Source organism: Microcaecilia unicolor, chromosome 7, assembly GCF_901765095.1.
Source record: "Microcaecilia unicolor chromosome 7, aMicUni1.1, whole genome shotgun sequence".
NCBI classification, from domain to species: domain Eukaryota; kingdom Metazoa; phylum Chordata; class Amphibia; order Gymnophiona; family Siphonopidae; genus Microcaecilia; species Microcaecilia unicolor.
Window position 1 is genome coordinate 49,442,773 of NC_044037.1, and position 22,956 is coordinate 49,465,728.

The 22,956-nt window shown below is 46.6% G+C and overlaps 1 protein-coding gene across 1 annotated transcript in view; it reads left to right on the forward strand.

Moving 5' to 3' along the window:
• The window catches only part of LOC115474986 (sodium- and chloride-dependent neutral and basic amino acid transporter B(0+)-like), a 104,786-nt gene that overhangs the window by 45,848 nt on the left and 35,982 nt on the right, over positions 1–22,956 (forward strand). Inside the window, 4 exon segments of the mRNA XM_030210727.1 lie at positions 685–825; positions 7,903–8,131; positions 14,016–14,141; positions 17,682–17,800. Of these exon segments, the coding sequence (XP_030066587.1) occupies positions 685–825; positions 7,903–8,131; positions 14,016–14,141; positions 17,682–17,800 (615 nt within the window).

Sequence of the window (22,956 nt, forward strand, 5' to 3'; positions counted from 1 at the left end):
CATCTAAGAAAGCAAATAGAATGTTAGGAATTATTAGGAAAGGAATGGAAAGCAAAATGAGATGTGCAGTTCTGGTCACTGAATCTCAAAAAAGATATAGTGGAATTAGAAGATGTATAGAGAAGGGCAACAAAAATGATAAAGGGGATGGGGCAACTTCCCTATGAGGAAAGGATAAAGCACCTAGAGCTCTTCAGCCTGGAGAAGAAATGTCTGAGGGAATGTATGATAGAAGTATATAAAATACTCAGTGGAGTGGAATCGGTAGACTAAATCGCTTGTTTACTCTTTCCAAAAATACTAGGACTAGGGGGCATGCAATGAAGCTAATTAAATTTTGGCATTAGTTGCAAAAGAATGTGATAAAAGCAGTTAGCTTAGCAGGGTTTAAAAAAGGGTTAGATAATTTCCTAAAAGTCCATAAACCATTATTAAGATGGACTTGGGAAATTCCACTGCTTATTTCTAGGATAAGCAGCTTAAAATCTGTTACTATTACAGGATCTTGCATGGTAGTTGTGACCTGGATTGGCCACTTTTAGAAACAGGATACTAGGCCTGGTGGACCTTCAGTCTGTCCCAGTATGGCAATGCTTATATTCTTATGTTTATGTGATATAAATGCTTTTTTTCTTGGAAATAGTTTTTTTCAATTGAACTAAATGTCTGCTGCACTATTGGCAGGTGGTATATTTTACAGCTCTGTTCCCATACCTTGTGTTGATTGTCCTTTTTATACGAGGTGTTACCCTAGATGGAGCTGTGGAAGGCATTGCCTATTATATTGGAAGCCAGTCTAATATTTCAAGATTATATGATGCAGAGGTAAGTGTCTTTGGATGGGTGAAAATTAATTTAAAAAGGACCCTTTTCTGAAGTAGAAAATGTTAAATAGTTTGTTAATATATTGCATTGTTAAATCAAAAATTAACAATTTAAGGGCAAGGGAATGGAACTTGATATACTGCCTCTCTGTGGATTTTGTAACTACATTCAAAGCGGTTTACATAGTACATACAGGTACTAATTTGAACCTGGGGCAATGGAGGGTTAATTGACTTGCCCAAAGTCACAAGGAACTGCAGTGGGAATTGAATGCAATTCACCAGGATCTAAGTCTGCTGCACTAACCACTAGGATACTTCTCCAGACTAAAGATTATTAGATTCAAAATTGAAGACTGTGTTAATTATGTGTTATGCTCCAGTAGGAAGAGAAGTGAGCCCCTGGATCTCCTCTAGGAGAGAAAGAGGGAGATGGTCAACAAGCCTGATCTTCACCTGTAGCAACCGCTGTTCCCTGGGAGTTGAGCCCCCAGGTTCAAGTGGCCTACAGGACTTCCACGGAAGAAAAGAGTGGACAAGATAGCAGGAGCAGGAACTCCAAGCAGGGCTGACAGCAACAGGAGAAAAAAGTTCTGAGGACCAGGCAAAGTCTAGGCAGGCAACAAGCAGAGAGGTGTCTGAGGTCCAGGCAGGGTCTAGGCAGGCAGCGGGCAGAGAGGTGTCCGAGTTCCAGGCAAGGTCTAGGTAGGCGGCAAGCAGAGAGGTGTCCAAGGTCCAGGCAAGGTCTAGGCAGGCAGCGGGCATAGAGGTGTCTGAGGTCCAGGCAAGGTCTAAGCAGGCAGCGGGAGAGAGGTGTCTGAGGTCCAGGCAGGGTATAGGCAGGCAGCGAGCAAAGAGGTGTCCAGAGTCCAGACAAGGTCTAGGCAGGCAGCAAATTGAGAGATGTTCAAGGTCCAGGCAAAGTCTAGGCAGACAAGAGAAGCAGAGAAGTGAAGGAACAATCGCAGCACCAAGAGCCACAAACAGCAATAGCTGAGGCGCTGGACAGAGGGGAACCTGGCCCAGAAATATAAGCTGGCATCTGATGTCAGGCATGATGTCACCCACTCCTGGAAGACAAGGCAGAGGAACCTGCCATCTTTGGGGCAGCATGCGCCAGGAGACATGAATGGCGCAGGATGAGTGGGTCATCAGTGGAGATGAGTGGAGATGCGAGCCAGCAGTGGGGAGGCAGAAGGATGCCGATGCTCCCTGACTCGGTGGGAGACAGACCCGTGACGCTGCGCCAGAGCAGTAAGTTGCCTCCATTACAATGCCCCCCACCCTGCGCAAGGCCCCTCCTCCTCCTTCTCGACCCAGGCTTAGAAGGGTGGCTAGCATGAAAAGACTGGGTCAGGATGGGAGCATGGATGTTTTCAGCAGGCTCCCAAGTGTCCTCTAGGCCGAAAGCTTTCCAAGAGAGCAAATAGTAGAGACATCCTGAATGTCTTTTAGCATTCAAAATTTCTTGTACTTCAAACTCTGGATCTGGGGTAGTGACAGGAATTGGAGTGTCCGATGGTTTGGAATGCTACTTGGAAGCAAGGAAAAGTTTTAAGAGTGAGATATGAAAGGCATTGTAGATTTTCATGGTAGGTGGTAGGTAGAGACTGTAAGTGATGGCTCTGAGACAGTATTTTACTGGAAATGGTCCAATAAAGCGAGGGACGAACTTGTAAGATGGTAGTCAAAGGCATAAGAACTTGGTACTAAGCCACACTTTTTGCCCAGGGTAAAGGAGGGGTGCCTTTCTTATTTTCCGATCTGCCTGTCATTTAAATATATTAGATGCATGTTGAAGCTATAGATGTAGCTCTCTCCAGAGTTCTTCGATGTCACAAATGGCTTGGTGCATGGCTGGCATGTCTGGGTTTTCAGGGATTGGCAGGGGTTGATGAGGATGACATCCATATAGAATATAGAAAGCATTCTTTTGTGTGGTGAAGGCTTGGTGAGCTTCTGGTGCCCAATTCTTGGCACCGGCGCCCTTCCAGGTAAGAGCTGTGAGGGGAGCTACCAGTAGTGAATAATGAGAAATAAATTGGCGGTAGTAATTCGTGAAACCAAGAAATCATTGTAATGCTTGTAACCTGCAGGGTTGAGGCCATTCTTGGATATCTCAGAGCTTCTCCGGATCCAATTGTAGCCCAGAGGTAGAGATAAGATACAGTGGGGGAAATAAGTATTTGATCCCTTGCTGATTTTGTAAGTTTGCCCACTGACAAAGACATGAGCAGCCCATAATTGAAGGGTAGGTTATTGGTAACAGTGAGAGATAGCACATCACAAATTAAATCCGGAAAATCACATTGTGGAAAGTATATGAATTTATTTGCATTCTGCAGAGGGAAATAAGTATTTAATCCCTCTGGCAAACAAGACCTAATACTTGGTGGCAAAACCCTTGTTGGCAAGCACAGCGGTCAGACGTCTTCTGTAGTTGATGATGAGGTTTGCACACATGTCAGGAGGAATTTTGGTCCACTCCTCTTTGCAGATCATCTCTAAATCATTAAGAGTTCTGGGCTGTCGCTTGGCAACTCGCAGCTTCAGCTCCCTCCATAAGTTTTCAATGGGATTAAGGTCTGGTGACTGGCTAGGCCACTCCATGACCCTAATGTGCTTCTTCCTGAGCCACTCCTTTGTTGCCTTGGCTGTATGTTTTGGGTCATTGTCGTGCTGGAAGACCCAGCCACGACCCATTTTTAAGGCCCTGGCGGAGGGAAGGAGGTTGTCACTCAGAATTGTACGGTACATGGCCCCATCCATTCTCCCATTGATGCGGTGAAGTAGTCCTGTGCCCTTAGCAGAGAAACACCCCCAAAACATAACATTTCCACCTCCATGCTTGACAGTGGGGACGGTGTTCTTTGGGTCATAGGCAGCATTTCTCTTCCTCCAAACACGGCGAGTTGAGTTCATGCCAAAGAGCTCAATTTTTGTCTCATCTGACCACAGCACCTTCTCCCAATCACTCTCGGCATCATCCAGGTGTTCACTGGCAAACTTCAGACGGGCCGTCACATGTGCCTTCCGGAGCAGGGGGACCTTGCGGGCACTGCAGGATTGCAATCCGTTATGTCGTAATGTGTTACCAATGGTTTTCGTGGTGACAGTGGTCCCAGCTGCCTTGAGATCATTGACAAGTTCCCCCCTTGTAGTTGTAGGCTGATTTCTAACCTTCCTCATGATCAAGGATACCCCACGAGGTGAGATTTTGCGTGGAGCCCCAGATCTTTGTCGATTGACAGTCATTTTGTACTTCTTCCATTTTCTTACTATGGCACCAACAGTTGTCTCCTTCTCGCCCAGCGTCTTACTGATGGTTTTGTAGCCCATTCCAGCCTTGTGCAGGTGTATGATCTTGTCCCTGACATCCTTAGACAGCTCCTTGCTCTTGGCCATTTTGTAGAGGTTAGAGTCTGACTGATTCACTGAGTCTGTGGACAGGTGTCTTTCATACAGGTGACCATTGCCGACAGCTGTCTGTCATGCAGGTAACGAGTTGATTTGGAGCATCTACCTGGTCTGTAGGGGCCAGATCTCTTACTGGTTGGTGGGGGATCAAATACTTATTTCCCTCTGCAGAATGCAAATAAATTCATATACTTTCCACAATGTGATTTTCCGGATTAAATTTGTGATGTGCTATCTCTCACTGTTACCAATAACCTACCCTTCAATTATGGGCTGCTCATGTCTTTGTCAGTGGGCAAACTTACAAAATCAGCAAGGGATCAAATACTTATTTCCCCCACTGTATGTCCCAGAAAGGGAATGACCCGCTGGTGAAAGGAGCATTTTTTCAATTTAGCATATAATCTGTTGTCTCTTAGGTGCTAGAGAACAGTACATACATGTGATGGTTACACTACTACCGAGGATGAGAAGCTGAGAATATTGTCTAGATAGACAATTATCATGGTGTAAAACAGGTCTCTAAAAATATCATTTACCAAATGTTGGAATACAGTGGGCGCATTACAGAGTCCAAATGGCATAATGAGATACTCGTAATGTCCGTTGTGTGTATTGAATGTGGTCTTTCGTTCATCTCTCTCTTTGATTTGTACTAGATTATAGGCCCCCCAAAGGTCTAATTTAGAAAAGATGGTAGCTCCTTGCAGATGGTCAGAAAGTTCAGGAATTAAGTGGGAGGGGATACTGATTTTTAATAATGATATTGTTAAGCCCTCAATAATGAATGCAGGGCCGTAGACCTCCATCTTTTTTCTTGACAAAGAAAAAACTGGCCTCAGTCGGTGAAGTAGAAGGTCAAATGAAGACTTTCTTGAAGTTCCCCTGGATATATTGACTCATGGCTTGTGATTCAGGTTGTGACAAAGTATAAACATTCAGAATTTAAGTGGGGAATATAGCCATTTTCAAAACAGAAAAACATCTATAAAATGGCTATTTACTAGATGTTTTTGTGCTTTGTATGCTTATCTGTTTGGTCCATTTTCAAGAAAAATAAAAAGTCCAAGTGAAAAACGTACAAAATCAAGCCATTGGGATGTAGGAGGAGCCAGCATTCTTAGTAGACTGCTCACACAGACACCCCAGGAGAACAATGGGGCACCCTAGGGGGCACTGCAGTGGACTTCAAATAAATGCTCCCAGGTACACATCTCACCATTGTTCCCTCATCTTGTCCTCTGAGCCCCCAAAACCCACCCAAAACCCACTACCCCCAACTGTACATCACTACAATAGAACTTATGGGTGAACGGGGCACCTATATGTGGTTACAGTGGGTATCTGGTGAGTTTTAGAGGGCTCACATTTTCTACCACAAGTGTAACAGGTAGGCGGAGGTATTGGCCTGGGTCCACCTGTCATTGCATACACCACTAAACTACTCCAGGGACCTGCATACTGCTCTAATGGACCTGAGTATAACATCTGAGGCTGGCATAGAGTGGTTTTAGAGGGCTCACATTTTTGTTTTGGAGGGGTGGTAGGGGGTTAGTGACCACTGGGGGAGTAAGGGGAGGTCATCCCTGATTCCCTCCAGTGGTCATTTAGGGCACATGTTTTGTGGTTTATTCATTAATAAAGCAGCTCTAGACCAAAATGTCCAACTTAAAGCCATGGATGTTTTTGTTTTGTTCCATTATGGGAGAAAAACATCCAAGTGTTATGAACGCCCAGATCCCGCCATTAACATGCCCCTGACATGCCCCCTTGCGACTTGAACACACTTCTGATGGACTTCATAGAAAAACATCAAAAAATTGGTTTTGAGAATACTAATTTGATTTTTTTTTTTTGTGAGAAAAATCTCCAAATGCAGATTTATGCCACTTTTTGGATGTTTTTCTCTTTTGAAAATGAGGCCCCACAGTAGAATATGAAGCCAGCTCTCCTGGTTCTTAGCCCACTGCTCTATCCATTAGGCTCCTCCACTTACATATATATGTTTGCCATTTTTTCAAACCTGCACGTATACAGTGGAGAATATGGGAGAGAACTCTCTTGATCTCTCCTAATGGACGTGCCCAAACATGCAATTTATACAAACCTACACGTGCAAGGGAGCAGCTATAAAACCCAATATTGAAATATTAAGACATACACGTATATTCACTTTCTGAAATGAGGAATGCACATGTAGATTTTATTTCTGCTCAAGTCCCATCCAAACACTGCCTCCTTGCAGTCCACACATAGTGCAAGTATACACATGTAAATACTCACTTTTTTAAAATCAGATTTTACATGTGTATGCAATGTACACATGTAAATGCAGGTATTCCCTTGTGTAATAGTGCTTCTAAAGGGTCATCAAATGGTCAGCAACAGCACTGCTGTCCTGTTAGCTTAGGCCTGAATATCATCTATATAATAAAACTCACCCTCAACGTTCTGAAGACACTGACGTCACTGAAGCCAAGCCACTGACGTCACTTCCTTCATGAAGGGTTCATGGTGGTGAAGCCACCGAAATCACCAAGTCTCTGGGCCCCGCCCTCGCGTCAAACGTGATGACGTCGAGGGCGGAGCAATGGCGTCACACATCGAGGGTGGAGCAATGGCGTCAGTGGCTTCACAACGAAGAAGGTGATGAAGGTGCGTTGACGAGGTGCGGAGCAATGGCGTCAGTGGCTTCACAATGACGAAGGGGTAGGGAGGGGGGGGTTGGGGAGGAAAACCTTGCTAGCGCCCGTTTCATTTGCTTCAGAAACGGGCCTTTTTTACTAGTAAGTACATAAGCACTGCCATACTGGGTGACCAGTATCCTCTTTCAAACAGTGGCCAATCAAGGTCGCAAGTACATGGCAAAATCACAAAAGAGTAAAACAGATGTTATGCTGCCTACACCAGGAATAAGAAGTGGATTTTCCCATCTTAATAATGGATTATGTACTTTTCTGTTTTGGACTTTGGACTTGTATTTGGATAATTTCTTGGTGCTGCCTTCCTCCAGCCCTCTGCTATGTGGCTTTACAGCCTGCCACTATCCATATCCAGTAGCAACTGAAAATCTACTGATAAGGAAGTTATATGTTTACCAGCTGCCAATAAAAGAAAATTTTCTTTTGAAAATTTAATCCCTCAGTTACTACTTAACTGAAAAGTTATTATTTATCAAAGCGCATAGTCATGACTGCAGCTAATAAATACATATGGCATCTCATAAGGAGACCGATGTACTAAGCCAAGTAAAATTTTGCAAACTCAGATCCTGAAACAGCAATGATATGAACTACTGAGCTTGTGAAGTATATTCCCACACAATTTTATTTAATTCAGAATTAATGAGCTGCTGCAATGATGATATAGACAGCAGTCTATTAACCCTGAATTCTTCAAAAGCCAACAAGCATGTCTTCACGGACTACTTTTCTGTAGTTACCTTTCTTTTTCCCCAAAATTCATATAACATTTTGTTACAGGACTCACTTGCATATATAGCAAAATTTTATGTTAAATTGCTGATCTGCCATGAAAATTTGTGCAGCTTAGTATATGAGGCTGAAGTTTTGGCTTCTCAGGACTTGTTTATTGATAATATATTATTGTTATTTTTCCATTAAATCATATCATAGTTCATATAAAATTGTTCCCATTTTAGGTTTGGAAAGATGCTGCTACTCAGATCTTCTTTTCTCTTTCAACGTCATACGGTGGTCTGATTGCTCTGTCTTCCTACAATAAATTCAACAACAACTGTTACTTAGACTCCATTGTTGTTTGCGTTACAAACTGTCTTACCAGTATATTTGCTGGGTTTGCTATCTTTTCTATACTGGGACACATGGCTTCTGAATCAGGAAAGTCTGTTTCAGAGGTAGCAGATTCTGGTAAGTTTTTCATTAATAAAGTTTTTTTTTTACTATACATGTTAGTTATTTGGTTAATTCAATGATATACTGCCATTTATCAGGTGTCTCTCACCGCTATCAGCTTCCTACTGAGGGTCATTCACCTGTTCTATTCTGTGTTCACAAAACAATCCAAAATGAGAAGTCTCCCCTCTCTCACAATCCTTATGTACCCTGCCCAGCATATTCCCTGTGTCCTTACCCCTTTTCTTCTGCCATGTTCAGCATCTCCCCTCTTTGTGTCTCTATTCTTGTCCTCTCCAGCATCTTCTGTGTCCCTATCTCCCTCACATGTCTGCCATTATCCCTCTGTGTGCAGAATAGCCCCTCTGTATCTCTATCCCCTTCCCCCTCACTGTGTCCAGCATTGCCCCCCTGTGTCCCATCCCTCTGTGTACAGCACAATCCTTCTGTGTCTTTATTCTCCCCCAGGTGTCCAGTATCACTCCTGTGTGTCCCTATCCCCCTTCCCATGCCATGCATCAGCTCTCTGTGTCACTATCCCTCTCCATATCTAGCTTCTCCCCTCACTCTTCCCTTTCTGTCACATTACTGCACTCCCACCTTCTAAGGCCAGCATGTCTCCCTCTCTCTTCCCTCCCTGCTGCCCCCTCCCTTTGAATTCCACAAGTTAATATCTATATTCTCTTCTCTCTCCTGTTCCCTGCACCACATGGGTCCAGTATCTCTCCCTCTTGCTCTTTCCCCTGCTGATCCCAGCATCATTTCCTCTCTACCCCGATCCTGACTTCACTTTGTTTCCCTCTTCACCTCCCCAGGTGGTCCTTTAAACTTGTCATAGCTCACCAGCAGTGGCAGCACTCAAAACAGGCTTTCTCAGGCTAGCCCTCAGAGCCTTCCCTATACCATGTCCCGCCCACCAAAAACAGGAAGTTGCATCAGAGGGGTGGGATGTTCAAAGTGAAGGCCTCACTGGCTAGCCAGAGGCAGCCTGTCTTGAGCAGTGATGCTGCCAGTGAACTATGGTATGGAGGGCTGCGGGGGTGGGGGATGAGTAAGAGATGCCGGACCATGGGAGGGAGAAGGGAAGGAGAGAGACAGAGACAGAGAAATGCCACATCATGAGGGCAGGGATCCAATACATGACAGAAGGAGAGTTTGACATGTGAGCTGGAGAAGGGGCCACATGCATGTGTCACATGCCTAATGTATGTGACTTGGCATGTCTACCTACCCCAGAACAGTCTGAATTCAGGAATGGTGGGATGTTAACCCTCTTTTTTTACAGCAGTGGTTTTTACTTAGGGTTACTACTACTACTACTACTACTTAACATTTCTAGAGCGCTACTAGGGTTACGCAGCGCTGTACAATTTAACAAAGAGAGACAGTCCCTGCTCAAAGAGCTTACAATCTACCATATGGCTCTAGAAAAATGAGGACGGATTGAGCCAGCCGGGTTTTACTTCCATTGCTTAAAGCAATGGAAGTAAAACCTGGATGGCTCAATTACTTCCATTGAAAGCAATTGCTTTCCATTGAAAGCAATGGAAGTAAAACCCGGCTGGCTCAATCCGTCCTCCTTTTTCTGGAGCCATATGGTAACCCTATTTTTACTACCACTTAAGCAGTGGGCCTCTTTGGATCTGATGGAGCTGCAACAGAGTCAGGCCGGGGAATGGGGTCCACCTCCAGTATTGTGGTTTACTGTCTCTCCTTACTTCCTTATGCCCAGCATCTCTCTGCCACCACTCCTCAGCATTCCCAATGTTCCTTTCCTCCACAACCCTCTTTCTTTTCCGCACACCTCCTCATGCAGTCTAGCATAACTTTCTCTCTCTCCTAGAGAGAGGGAAGATATCACAAGGCTTCATTGAAAGCCCAGGCAATCTGAAGTGTCCCAGAGGCAGCACAACAGGGAGAAAAAAAGTGTGTGTAAGTTCACCTGGCTGAATTGCTGCTGGTTTGATACTGGGTAAATGGAGATCCAGCCTTCTTTTGGCCCAATTGGGCCAATAAGACACTGCAAACAAAATCTGATTGCACAGGCCAGTGATTCTAACCTAAAAATAAAAGCAGTTCCAAATGGAAGCCAAACCTGACCTGTGAACCCTATATTGAATATCACTGACTATAGATTTCTTAACATGTTAACAACCATAATTAAAACGTAGGTTGCTGTGAAGGTGCATAATCGAACGGGGTGCTCAAGTGTTCATGAGGGCGTCCTCACAGGACGGCCCCGTAAAGGGGCGGGGCAACCCGTATTATCGAAACAAGATGGACATCCATCTTTCGTTTCGATAATACGGTCGGGGACGCCCAAATCATGAAATTTAGGTCGACCTTAGAGATGGTCGTCCTTAGGTTGTTTTTGAGATGGTCGTCCCCGGTTTACGGCAATAATGGAAACCGAGGACGGCCATCTCAAAAACGACCAAATCCAACCCATTTGGTCATGGGAGGAGCCTGCATTCATAGTGCACTGGTCCCCCTGACATGCCAGGACACCAACTGGGCACCCTAGGGGGCACTGCAGTGGACTTCAGAAAAAGGTCCCAGGTGCATAGCTCCCTTACCTTGGGTGCTGAGCCCCCCAAAACCCAAAAACCACAACTGTACACCACTATCATAGCCCTTAGGGATGAAGGGGGGCACCTACATGTGGGTACAGTGGGTTTCTGGTGGGTTTTGGAGGGCTCACATATACCACCACAAGTGTAACAGGTAGGGGGGGATGGGCCTGGGTCCGCCTGCCTGAAGTACACTGCACCCACTACAACTGCTCCAGGTACCTGCATACTGCTGCGATGGACCTGAGTATGGCAGTTGAGGCTGGCAGAAAAGTATTTTTAAAGATTTTTTGGGGAGGGTGGGAGGGGGTTATTGACCACTGGGGGAGTAAGGGGAGGTGATCTCCGATTCCCTCCGTTGGTCATCTGGTCAGTTCGGGCACCTTTTTGATGCTTGGTCATGAAAAAAAATGGACCAAGTAAAGTTGCCCAAGTGTTCGTCAGGGACGCCCTTCTTTTTTCCATTATTGGCCGAGGACGCCCATCTCCTAAGCAAGCCCCAGTCCCACTTTCGCTACACTTTCGATTATGCCGATTTGGGCGACCTTGCGAGAAGGACACCCATCTCTCGATTTGTGTCAGAATGGGCGCCCTTCTCTTTCGAAAATTCACCTGATAGGGATCTCCAGTAAAACATGACATCGGAGACCAAGTTATCTGTTATGGAACTGGTATAGAATAAGAAAATTAATGCACAATTAGTATTTTTATCTTAGAGGAACTATACCAAATTCATTCTACAAAACAAACTGACACAAAATGAGATTGTCAGGTTTTCCTCTATGTTACTGTTGGAATCTTTTTGACTTAGAAACACTGAGGCCAACATTTATGTTACCAGGCACTTTTTCCCAAGTACTTGTACTTTTGCTCTGAAAATTGCCTAAGAAAATAGTGCCTGCACATATTTGCACATCTTGTTTTCACAAGCCTTTTTTTTGTTTTTTTCAATTAAGATAATGTGTATGCACTTCCTGCCCTAACCCCATCCTAGGAGTGTCTATCCCCAATCCAAATTTAGAAAACACAGGTGGTTGGACTGTCCAAAGACTCTGAGCTGCCTACAGAGAGGACAGTTCTAAAACAGAGATGAAACACTTTTATCCGCAAGAGCTGGTTTTGAAAATTAACGTCTCCTTCAACAAGGGTTTATGTGATTTATGTAGCACGTCTAGAATACATAAAATGGGCCATTTTGAACCCCCCCCCCCCCCACCCCGTGGGCCTTCAAGGAAATTCCTCACCAAGTGTAGAATAAGAACTCGGAGAAGGGAAGGCACTTTACAACCTCATTTTACCTGAGTAAAATTGTCTGAAAATTACTCTTATAACGTATCAGCAATTATTATTTTAAACAATATTGCGACAATCCTAAATTCACAAAATGCCCCTTATTTTAGGAACCCTGTTTGCGATTTACATGTGCAAATTGTATCACATATATATGTAAAACCTAATTTTAGAAAGCTGATGTTTACACATGTATAACTGTACTGAATGTAGCTTGCAGGAGGATGGAACCAAGATCTACACATTTATTCCCCATTCCAGAAAAAAAGGAATCTCCCTGTGTGTCCCAATGTATCAATGATGCAATCTTAAACTGCTCCCTTGCATGTGTAGATTAAAACAAAATGCTCATTTGGCCAGCCCTTTACATGAAGAATTAATGCCCAGATGATCAAAAGCAAATACGGGTGGTAGAGGCCATTAGCGCCAGACTGGTTCCCACGTTTGCCTGCATCCCAGGATCAGAGCTGGTAAGCGCATGTAACAACACGCTCACTGGCTCTGAACACTAATAGCATGCAAATACATGCTAAACAGGGACATTAGTATTCCTCCCCAATGCTCAATGGGCAGCGCAACAAACTAGCTACTGCTGTAAACCTTATGCCAGCTCAGAGCCTAAATTTGCATGCTATTAGCTCTGATCATAGGGGCGTTATTGTCCTGCGTTGTTCTGGTGCTAATTGTAGAGCGCTGTTTGGAACAGCGCGGGACTTTTGATCATCTGCATCTAAGAGAGTTCTCCTTTGTAATCCCCCATTTCTTTTTTCCTCCTGCAAAATGAAAAGTGTAAGTTACACATGCAAGTTGTTTTTACCAGCGGTGTACCAAGGGTGGAGCGGTGGGTGTATGCTGCGGTGGGGGGGGGGGGGGGGGGGGGGGAGGGGTGTAGGGAGCAGCCACATGGCTGTCGGCTCTGCTGGTTCCCTGCTCCCTCTGATGTTACTTCCTGTTCCGGGGCAGAGGGAGCAGGGAACTGGTGGAGCCAACAGCTGTGCGGTTGCTCCCAGCACCCCAGGAGGTAACAGCAATGCACTCGGGGGGAGGGGGGTGTTTTGAGGTGATGCACTGGGGGAAGTGATGTTGCTGCACCTGGGGGCATGATGACACTGCACCTGGTGGGGGGGGGGGGTGCACAGCAGTGATTCGCCCCAGGTGGCAGCCGACCAAGGAACACCTCTGGTTTTTACAAAACTTACATGTGTAAGTTACATGTTTATATCTGCCTTTTTGCAAACCTGCATGTATACATATTTTTAATTATAAACCTGTTTTATTCTTTTCTTTCTTACCTCCTGTTTACTAAGCCGTGCTAGTGGCGCGCTAATGCCGACGCAGCCCATTCACTTCAAAGTGTATGTTTATTAAACAGTTGCTCACCTTGCCAGTGTAGGTGGATTCCCATGCACTCCTGTATGTTGACAGATCCCTTTCTAAAATACTACCAGAATTATACCTGTCCCAATCTAGACATATCAATTCCAGTTTCTACATTCTATCTAAAGTGGGGCTGTCTATATATTTGGGAATATAATGAAATATAGTGATGTGCAGCCCCCAAATTATCATTTTGTTTCATTCCCTGTGTCATTTGCAGTATTGCTTGCTTTGTTTCTGGTTAGACTTCATTTTCATTTTGCAAGCAATGTTGTCAAGAGTGTGCCCTCTTTGCAAAACAGTGTGCAATTCACAATGGTTTGAGCATGCACACGCTACCAGTAAAACGTATGCACTATTTGCAAGTAGTGCACGCTATTATCAGCAAATGAAAAATCCCCCAATTTTTTTTCCTGCTTATTTCCATTTGTTAACGACATGCAATAACATGGGATATGCCATTGACATTTCTTATCTCGTTGCAAACAGCCTATTCCTAATGAAATATGCAGTGCCAGATGCTCTAAATAATTTTCCCATTTTGAAGGCAGTTTTCAAATTGTCTGCCTAGATATAAAGTACCTGCAGACTTTGTACCTAAGTTTCAAAGAGAAAGTACATACTACTGGAAAATACCTTCTAATATTTATGTTCTTTCTTAGGGTTCGGTTTGGCATTTATTGCTTATCCAGAGGCATTGGTTCAGCTGCCAATGGCCCCTTTCTGGGCCTGTCTATTTTTCTCTTTGCTTGTGACATTGGGCCTGGACACTCAGTTTGCACTGATAGGTATGTACCGTTTTGTTACTTAAAATAGCTGTATTTAGCATTTAAAAATCTGCACTGTTGTTAAAGATTCTCAAAAAGCTAACCTCCTGATATTGAGCCCATGATGGTTTAGCAGTGTCATGCAGATGATCAAAAGCCCCACGCTGTTTCAAACAACGCTCTAAAAATAGCGCTGGAACAACGCATTGCATTATTAGACCTATGATCAGAGATAATTGCAGGCAAATTTAAGCACGCAATTATCTCTGATCATGCGGTAGAAGTGCAAGGGAATTGTGCCTGAGCATGCGCTCAGCACAATCCTCCCACGCTTGTTTGACAGGTCTGGGCTGTTAAAAGCCCAAACCTGTTAAACACAGGGGCTGGAGGTCCATGGGACCATCAGACCCCAACTACACCTGCTCCGAGCAAGGCAAAATCGGGGCTGGAGGTCCGGCGGACCTCCGGTCCCCCCGACAATCCCCCCCCCCAGGTTCAGGGAGGGCTGGAGATCCAGTGGGTCTCCAGCCCCCCCTAACTCCCCTCAGCATTTCCAGAAAAGTCCCTGGTGGTCCAGTGGGTGACCAACCCCACCCCCGAGTGACAGGGAGGGGGGGGGCTGGAGGTCCACTGGACCTCCGGTCCCCCGACATCCCCTGACACAGTTCAGGGAGGGATAGAGATCCAGTGGGTCTCCAGCCCCCCCATAACCCCCAGCATTCCCTTATATGGTATGAAGTACCACCCAGCGCATCCCAGGATATACTGGGCAGGACTGGGTGCCACCATTTTGCGGCGTTGAAGGAAGAGGAGGGAGGAAGGCTACTTCCCTCCTCCAACCCAAGGTAGGGGAGAGGTTGGGAGGGGGCAGATTGACACTGGACCACCAGGGACCCTAGCCAATGCTGGGGGGGGGGGGGTTAGAATCTCCAGCCCTCCCTGAACTGTGTCGGTGGGGGGGGGGCGGGGGAACCGGAGGTCCAGTGGACCTCCAGCCCCCCCTGTCTCTCGGGGGGGGGGTCGCCCACTGGTCCACCAGGGACTTTTCTGGAAATGCTGAGGGGAGTTAGAGGGGGATGAAACTGGGGGGGGGGATCGTCGGGGGGGGGGGGACTGGAGGTTCACTGGACCTGCAGCCCCCTGTCACTGGGGGGTTCTTCGGGTTTGCTTTGTTGGGGGGGAATGGGGGTCTGCTAGCAGGCAAATGCATGCTGGATAGGGCTAACCATTCCTCCCCAATGATCTGCAAACCCTAATGCCAGCTCGGAGCTGGTGTAGGGTTTGCCGCAGCCAGCGACCCAATCTTTGGCATGCTGGTTGCTGATCATTGGGGATGAATATGTTTAGCTCTGTTTTTGCATGCTAGATGCATTCATGCGCTCGGAGACTCTGATCATGGCGCGGTAGCAAACACCAGCGTAGTATGGCGCTAAAAGCCTCTAGCGCCAGCGTTTGCTTCTAATCATCCCCATGTGAATACTTTTATAAAGAGGAATAGTGATGTCACCTCTGGGGTGGAACGGGGTCAGAGCTCATCAATTCTTGGCTCTGGTGGGCAGCTGAATGGCTAGGAGGATCAGACAGTCTGCAAGGTGAGAGAGCACTACAAGATATACAGGTAAAAAAGGGCAAGGTAAGTATTCTCTGCTTTAAAAGATCTCATTACCTTGGTTGGTGGACCTCAGGAATTCTAAGTCTCTAATCATCACCACTGCTAGCTTTGTTGTTGAATTGCTGTGTGAGGCTGCCATCTTTTGGCATACACTGCATTGAACCAAGAAGGTGAAGCTGCTTGTGCACACTACTTGGTCATTTAGCAGCATGGGTGAAACACAACCACTGTCAGGCGCATTGTGTACTTTTAGTCCTTACCTGAATAAAGCCATTTTAAAGAGACCTTTCCTTTCCTTGTAAGATCTGCTCTTTTTGCATCACCTGTAAATTATAAGGCACAAAAAAATAAACTGATTTTCAGGTCATTTGGTTTATTGTGTTTTATGATTTTATTTTTTCAAATTACTGCACATCCATATAAAAAAATGGATGGGAAATGCCACTGCTAGAGTGCAAAATTGCTTGCCCCGTTGACTTGGATGGAAATGAATGAAACAAATCTGAAAAGAAATAGAACGGGTGATTGATCCAAAAATGACCTGAACTCATAGGCGCCGACTCCGTGGGTGCTGTGGGTGCTCGAGCACCCCCAATAGTCACCCACCGGAAGTTCCCTGCAGGGTGTCCCCCCTCCCTCCGAAATTTAAAAGTCACTCATCTTACCTCCTCGTCGGAGGAGTTACATCTGCAGCAGCAGCCCAGGAAACAGCGTGCAGGCAGGAGACTCAGAGCTGTTCCGTTTGGTCTCTCTGAGCTCTGGTCCCGCCCTCATTTCCTGTTTACGCAAGGGCGGGACCAGAGCTGAGAGAGACCAAACGGAACAGCTCTGAGTCTCCTGCCTGCACACTTTTTCCTGGGCTGCCTGCACGCTTTTTCCTGGGCTGCTGCTGCAGATGTAACTCCTCCAACGAGGAGGTAAGATGAGTGACTTTTAAATTCATAGGAAGGGAGGGAGATGGGGGGGCCACCCTGGAACTCGGAGGGGGGGGAGGGAGGGTCTGGAATTGGGTGGGAGGGGGGCGAGGGGACAGGGGAGGAGGGGGGAGGGGAATGCACCACCTGTAAAAAAAAAAAATTCAGCACCCCCAATCATTTTGAAAAGTTGGCTCCTGTGCCTGAACTAAAACTTTTTCTATGCACATCCCCTTGTTTACTACTACTACTTAACATTTCTAGAGCGCTACTAGGGTTATGCAGCGCTATACAGTTTAACAAAAAAGGACAGTCCCTGCTCAAAAGAGCTTACAAGCTAATGGGCGAAATGTCGAGTTGGAGCAGTCTAGATTTCCTGAATAGAAGTATGGTGGTTAGGTGCCGAAGGCGACATTGAAGAGGTGGGCTTAGGGTAAGGATTTGAAGATGGGCAGGGAGGGGGCCTGGCATATGGGCTCAGGGAGTTTATTCCAGGCATGGGGTGAGGCGAGGCAGAAAGGGCGGAGCCTGGAGTTGGCGGTGGTGGTGAAGGGTACTGAAAGTAGGGATTTGTCTTGAGAGCAGAGGTTACGGGAAGGAACGTAAGGGGAGATGAGGGTAGAGAGGTAAGGAGGGGCTGCAGATCGAGTGCATTTGTAGGTTAATAGGAGAAGCTTGAATTGTATGCAGTACCTGATCGAAAGCCAGTGAAGTGACTTGAGGAGAGGAGTGATATGAGTGTATCGGTCCAGGCAGAAGATAAGGCGTGCGGCAGAGTTCTCCTATGCCTGAACTAAAACTTTTTCTATGCACATCCCCTTGTTTCAGATGAGAAACGGCACAAAATAATGTAGCTAATACAGTTGAAGTTCTAATTTATGTTAAAATGATAACACATCCCTATAATTTTAAAGTTATTATCCTCTAATATATATTGATAAATTTATGCCCTTTCTGACATATTGATTTTACTGAATGCTTTGCTTTGAAAAATATGCATTATCCAATGCTTTTAAAATATATTGTCCTTTGCAGGAACAATCATAACAACTATTGAAGATATTTTTCCACAAGCAATGAGACAAAAGAGAATTTTACTAACTACTTCTTGTTGTGTAATTCTATTTGTTCTTGGTCTTCCCTGTGTCACTCAGGTATAGTAACCGCTAATTGTTCATTGTATTAACCTAAGAATTGATTCCACTCATTTAGTGACATTCAAATTGTATATCAACTGTTGTGTATCTGCTACATTATCAGACATTTGGACACAAATAAGGAAGCAAGAAGATCATATTCAGTATATATCCGGATCTATAGTTTAATATTCCTAATTATTCCAAGTTTAATTTGTTATGAATGAAGCTTATCCTAATACCTTTCAGTTCTTACCATAAGACGAACTTTCCTCCTATAACCTAATCCACTCTGTCTCCTTTTCCTCAACTATGTATTTCTCCTCTCCGGAAATGGTAATTACCACTTACGGAACTGTGTAAGCCACTTTGAACCTGCAAACAGGTGGGAAAATGTGGGATACAAATGTTATAAATAAATAAATTAAATAAAAATGTAAAAGTGGTAGATAACTCTCCTCTGAGTATATATGAAAAGATCACTAAAATATGAAGCTGTTACATATTGCCAGTTACACCAAGTAATATTTTTGAAAGATTTGTGCACTCCCAGGAAGCTCTCATTCCTGTATACTGAATATGGTCTTCTTTTACTGATATTTCAAATACTGTCTTAGCAGGGAACTATGGGGGTCAATGTTTGATGGTCTAACAAATGTTTATCGTTTATTAACCTTTGTTATCCTGCCATTGTTGTAAATTCAAATCACAGTGGCTGACAAATGTAAATAACATCTTATAGAAGAGAACTCCATAGTAATTAAAAAGGTAAAAAGAAACAAACATCCATAACATACAATCATCATCCTTAAAATTATTCAAAAGACTAACACAGTAACAATAAGGATAATCTCAATCCCTAACTCTCAAAGGAGACAATCTCTATCTCTAATGTATCCATGCATTACATTTCATATTACATATTCTCTCACTATATATATATATATATATATATATATATATATATATATATATATATATATATATATACTAGTAAAAAAGGCCCGTTTCTGACACATATGAAACGGGCGCTAGCAAGGTTTTCCTCATAATGTGTATGTTTTGGAGAGTGTATGTGAGAGTGACTGTGTGTGATAGAGAGAGTGAAAGTGTGAGTGTGTGTGAGAGAGAGAGTGAGTCTGGGTGTGAGCGTGTCTGTGAGAGAGTGTGTGTGTGAGAATGAGAGTGTGTGCAATTGCGTATGGGAGACACAGTGTGATAGAGAGAGAGAGAGTGTGTTTCACACAGATACAGTGTGTGCGTGAATGAGAGTGTGTGTGAGGCACAGATTGTCTGTGAGACTGAGTGTATGAGATCAAGCGAGTATGTAAGTGACTGTGTGACACATAGAGAGTGAATGTGATACAATGTGAGACATAGAGTGTATGAGAGTGAGAGACAGAAACACATTGTCTGTGAGAGAGAGAGTGTATGTGTGTGTGACAGAGATACCTCCCTCCCTCCCTCTCTCTCTATGGTGTCAGGCCCCCCTCTTTCTCTGGTGTCTGAGATTGCTGCCACTGCACCTAAGCAATTGGTGTGCTGGAGGAGAGGAAGAGAGAGAGAGTGTGTGTGTGGGATGGGGGCAGGGTTGCCAGGTGGAAATTTTTTTTCCAGCCCACTGGAGCCCAAAAAACAGCCCAAAAACCGCCCAAACACAAACCCCGCCCCTGACACCCCCACCCCCGCGTCATCACCCCCGCCCCCGCCGTCATAAACCCCGCCCCCGCCGTCACCGGCCCCGCCTCCCACGTCACCGGCCCCGCCTCCCCGTCATCGGCCCCGCCTCTTACATCATCGGCCCCGCCTCCCCGTCATCGGCCCCGCCTCCCCGTCATCGGCCCCGCCTCCCACGTCACTAACCCCGCCCAAAACGTCATTAACCCCACCCAAAAACGTCACTAACCCCGCCCCCCCGCGGCCGAAAAAAACCGCCCGAAGCACAAAAACCAGCCCAAAAAACCGCAACCCGCCGCGGGCAAAAATTTCCCGCGGCGGGTCGCGGAAAACCGCCCAATTGGGCGGTAAAACCGCCCACCTGGCAACACTGGATGGGGGGGATGTGTTGGAGGGGTTCAGCTTGGAAGAAGAGGGGTGTGGGGGATTCTGGATGCGCTGCCAGATGAAAGTAAGTGAGTATGTGTGTGTGGGGGGGGGGGAGGGGTTCAGGAAGCAATGGCAGATGACAGAGTGAGGGAGTGTGTGTGTGTGGGGGGGGGGGGCAGGGGGTACAGGAAGCGCTGCCAGATGAGAGAGTGAGTGTGTGTGTATGGGGTTTCATGAAGCGCTCCCATCCTTGAACCCCCTCCCCACCTCAGTCCCCTTCTCTCATTCAAGAACCCCCTCCCCAGTCTCTCCCATCCAAAAACCCCAGTGCCCTTCCCACCCGTCCCCTTCAAGCATCCAAGAACCCCCTCCCCCATCCTTGAACCCCCTCCCCACCTCAGTCTCCTTCTCCCATTCAAGAACCCCCTCCCCAGTCTCTCCCATCCAAAGACCCCAGTCCCCTCCCCACTCGTCCTCTTCAAGTATCCAAGAACCCCCTCCCCACCTCAGTCCCCTTCTCCCATTCAAGAATCCCAGTCCTCTCCCCATCCGAGAACCCCCTCCCCAGTCTCTCCATCCAAGAACCCCAGTCCCCTCCCCACCCGTCCCCTTCAACTATCCAAGAACCCCCTCCCCACCCCCTTCTGCTTCTCCCATCCATGAACCCCTCCCACCTCAGTCTCCTTCCCATTTGAGAACCCCCTCCCCCCCACCTGAGAGCCCCACACCCTTCTCCCATCTGAGTCCCTCCCCACCTACCAGCTCCATTCTCCTGCCGCCCAGGCCCACCACCCTCACTGCCTTAAAAAAAAAAACCAATTTGAAGCACTGGAGTAACAGGCAGCAGCGCCTCGCGTCTGCCCTTCTACTAAAAATCTCTTCCACGACGTCATTGGGCCTTCCCACATTGAGTCCCACCCGCCCTCGCGGTAATTGGAAGTTACCTGAGAGGAGGGCGGGACTCAATGTGGGAAGGCCCAATGACGTCGTCAAAGAGATTTTTAGTAGAAGGGCAGACGCGAGGCGCTGCTGCCTGTTACTCCAGCGCTTCAAATTGGGTTTTAAAGGCAGGATAGCGCCGGGAGCGGACTCGCAGCACCCCCCACCCGCTGACATCTGAGGCGGAACGCCTCTACCACGTCGCCGTCGCGCGTTGCTGGGAGAGGACTCGGAGCACCCCCCCACCTGCTGACATCTGGGGCGGAGCGCCCCCACCACGTCGCCGTCGCGCGTTGCTGAACTTGGGAGGGAGGGAGAGTGGTGCTCGGACGGTCGGGGCGGGGCTACCTGAGGAGCGCACGGCACGGTTGGTAGCCAGCGTTTCCTTGGCAGGGGAAGGAGTAGGGAAACACGCTCCGCGTATTTCCCTACTCCTCCCCCTTCCTTGATGCGGTCCCTGCTTTCATTTTCTGTTGGTTTTCCGCCCTCGACGTCATGACGTTTGATGCGAGGGCGGGGCAGCAAGTCGTTCAGTGGCTTCACCACCACGAACTTACGAACCGTTCTGGGAGTCTGAGTGACTTCAGAACGTTGTCCTCAGAACGTTGAGGGTGCCTTTTATTATATTAGATATATATATATATATATATATTGTTACGTTGCTCACCTTCACTCCGAGGTTGCAGCTCCCCAAACAAAAGAACACTCTCCAGCCGTGCTCACCTCCAACTCCAAATAAAGCTGTTTATTGCATAGGAAGGGCGTTCCTCCTTCTCCCAAGTACAGATCCAAAACACAAAACAAATCCCTGTTACCGTGTACCTTACTCAAGCCGGTTTGGTACACCGGCCAGGCTTCAGCAGCTGCGTCCTCTCTCTTCCTCTCCTAGAGAGGAGCAGCTAAAAGCAAAAAAAAAAAAAACCCCGGTTCAGTTTAGCTAGGCTTACCAAAATACAGTTCAGTTTAGCCAGGCTTTAAAACCCCAGCCTGGCCTTCAAAACACAGTTCAGGTTAGCCAGGCTTTCAAAACACAGTTCAGGTTAGCCAGGCTTTCAAAACACAGCCAGGCTTTCAAAACACAGTTCACTTTCAATTCCAGCTTTAAAACACAATATGGCTCTGCGCGGGCTCAAAGCCTAGGGTCCCACCCTCTTGGTCAGTCACTCTCTCTTACCTGACCTCCTCCCGCATGACCCGGCTTGGCCCCGCTACCTCCTTGGCTTTCGCTGAGCCAGAGCTGAAAAGTCCATCGGCTCTTCCAGGGTGTTCTCCGGTTCAGTCAACTCCATAGGGCAAGGCTCACTCTCTGCCTCTCTCTCCTCAGGAGCCCAATCCATATTCTCTTCACCCCGCCCCTCTCCCAGCTGCTCAGCCTTTTCTTCATTAAAGTTCTTTGGAGTCCCTTCTTTCTCCACCCACTTGTTCCACCACCTCTTCCACCAGGTTGGAGAATCAGCCTTACTCCTTCCCCTGCGGCCCTCCTCTGGTCTCTCCCGGGAATGCACATAGTTTCTCTTATCCCCCGGTTCCCTTGGGGCATGCTGGGAGTTGTAGTTTCCTATTTCGGGTTCTTCCCTGGGGATTGCCTGCCTGTACCTGGGGTATTCTTGCTTACCCCAGGGTTCCTTTGGGGCATGCTGAAATTTGTAGTCCCTTTCTCTCCTCTTTTCTTTCTGTTCCCCAGGGCTGCCTACATACTCTTTACATACCCCCCGCCCCTTAAATTTCCATCCCCCCCATTCTTTCTTATTCTCCTCCCCTACTCGGGACAGGGCATCCACATTTCCTAAACATCGCCCTTGGCGATGCTCCACTGAATATTGGAAAGGCTGCAGCGCTAGGTACCAACGCATTAGTCTCCGATTATTATTATTCATCATATTCAGCCATTTCAAGGGAGCATGGTCCGTTACCAACTTAAATTATCTCCCTTCCAAATAGACACTACATTCTTGCACTGCCCATCGTATGGCTAAACACTCCTTTTCTATGGTAGAGTAATGCTCCTCATGAGGTAGGAGCTTCCGACTTAAGTAGAGTACCGGGTGTTCCTCCCCTTCATGCTCCTGGGACAGTACTGCTCCTAACCCCCTACCCGAAGCATCTGTTTGAAGGACAAAGGGCTTTTCAAAATCAACTGCCTTCAACACAGGTTCCTGGCACAGGGCCCTCTGCATCTGTTCAAATGC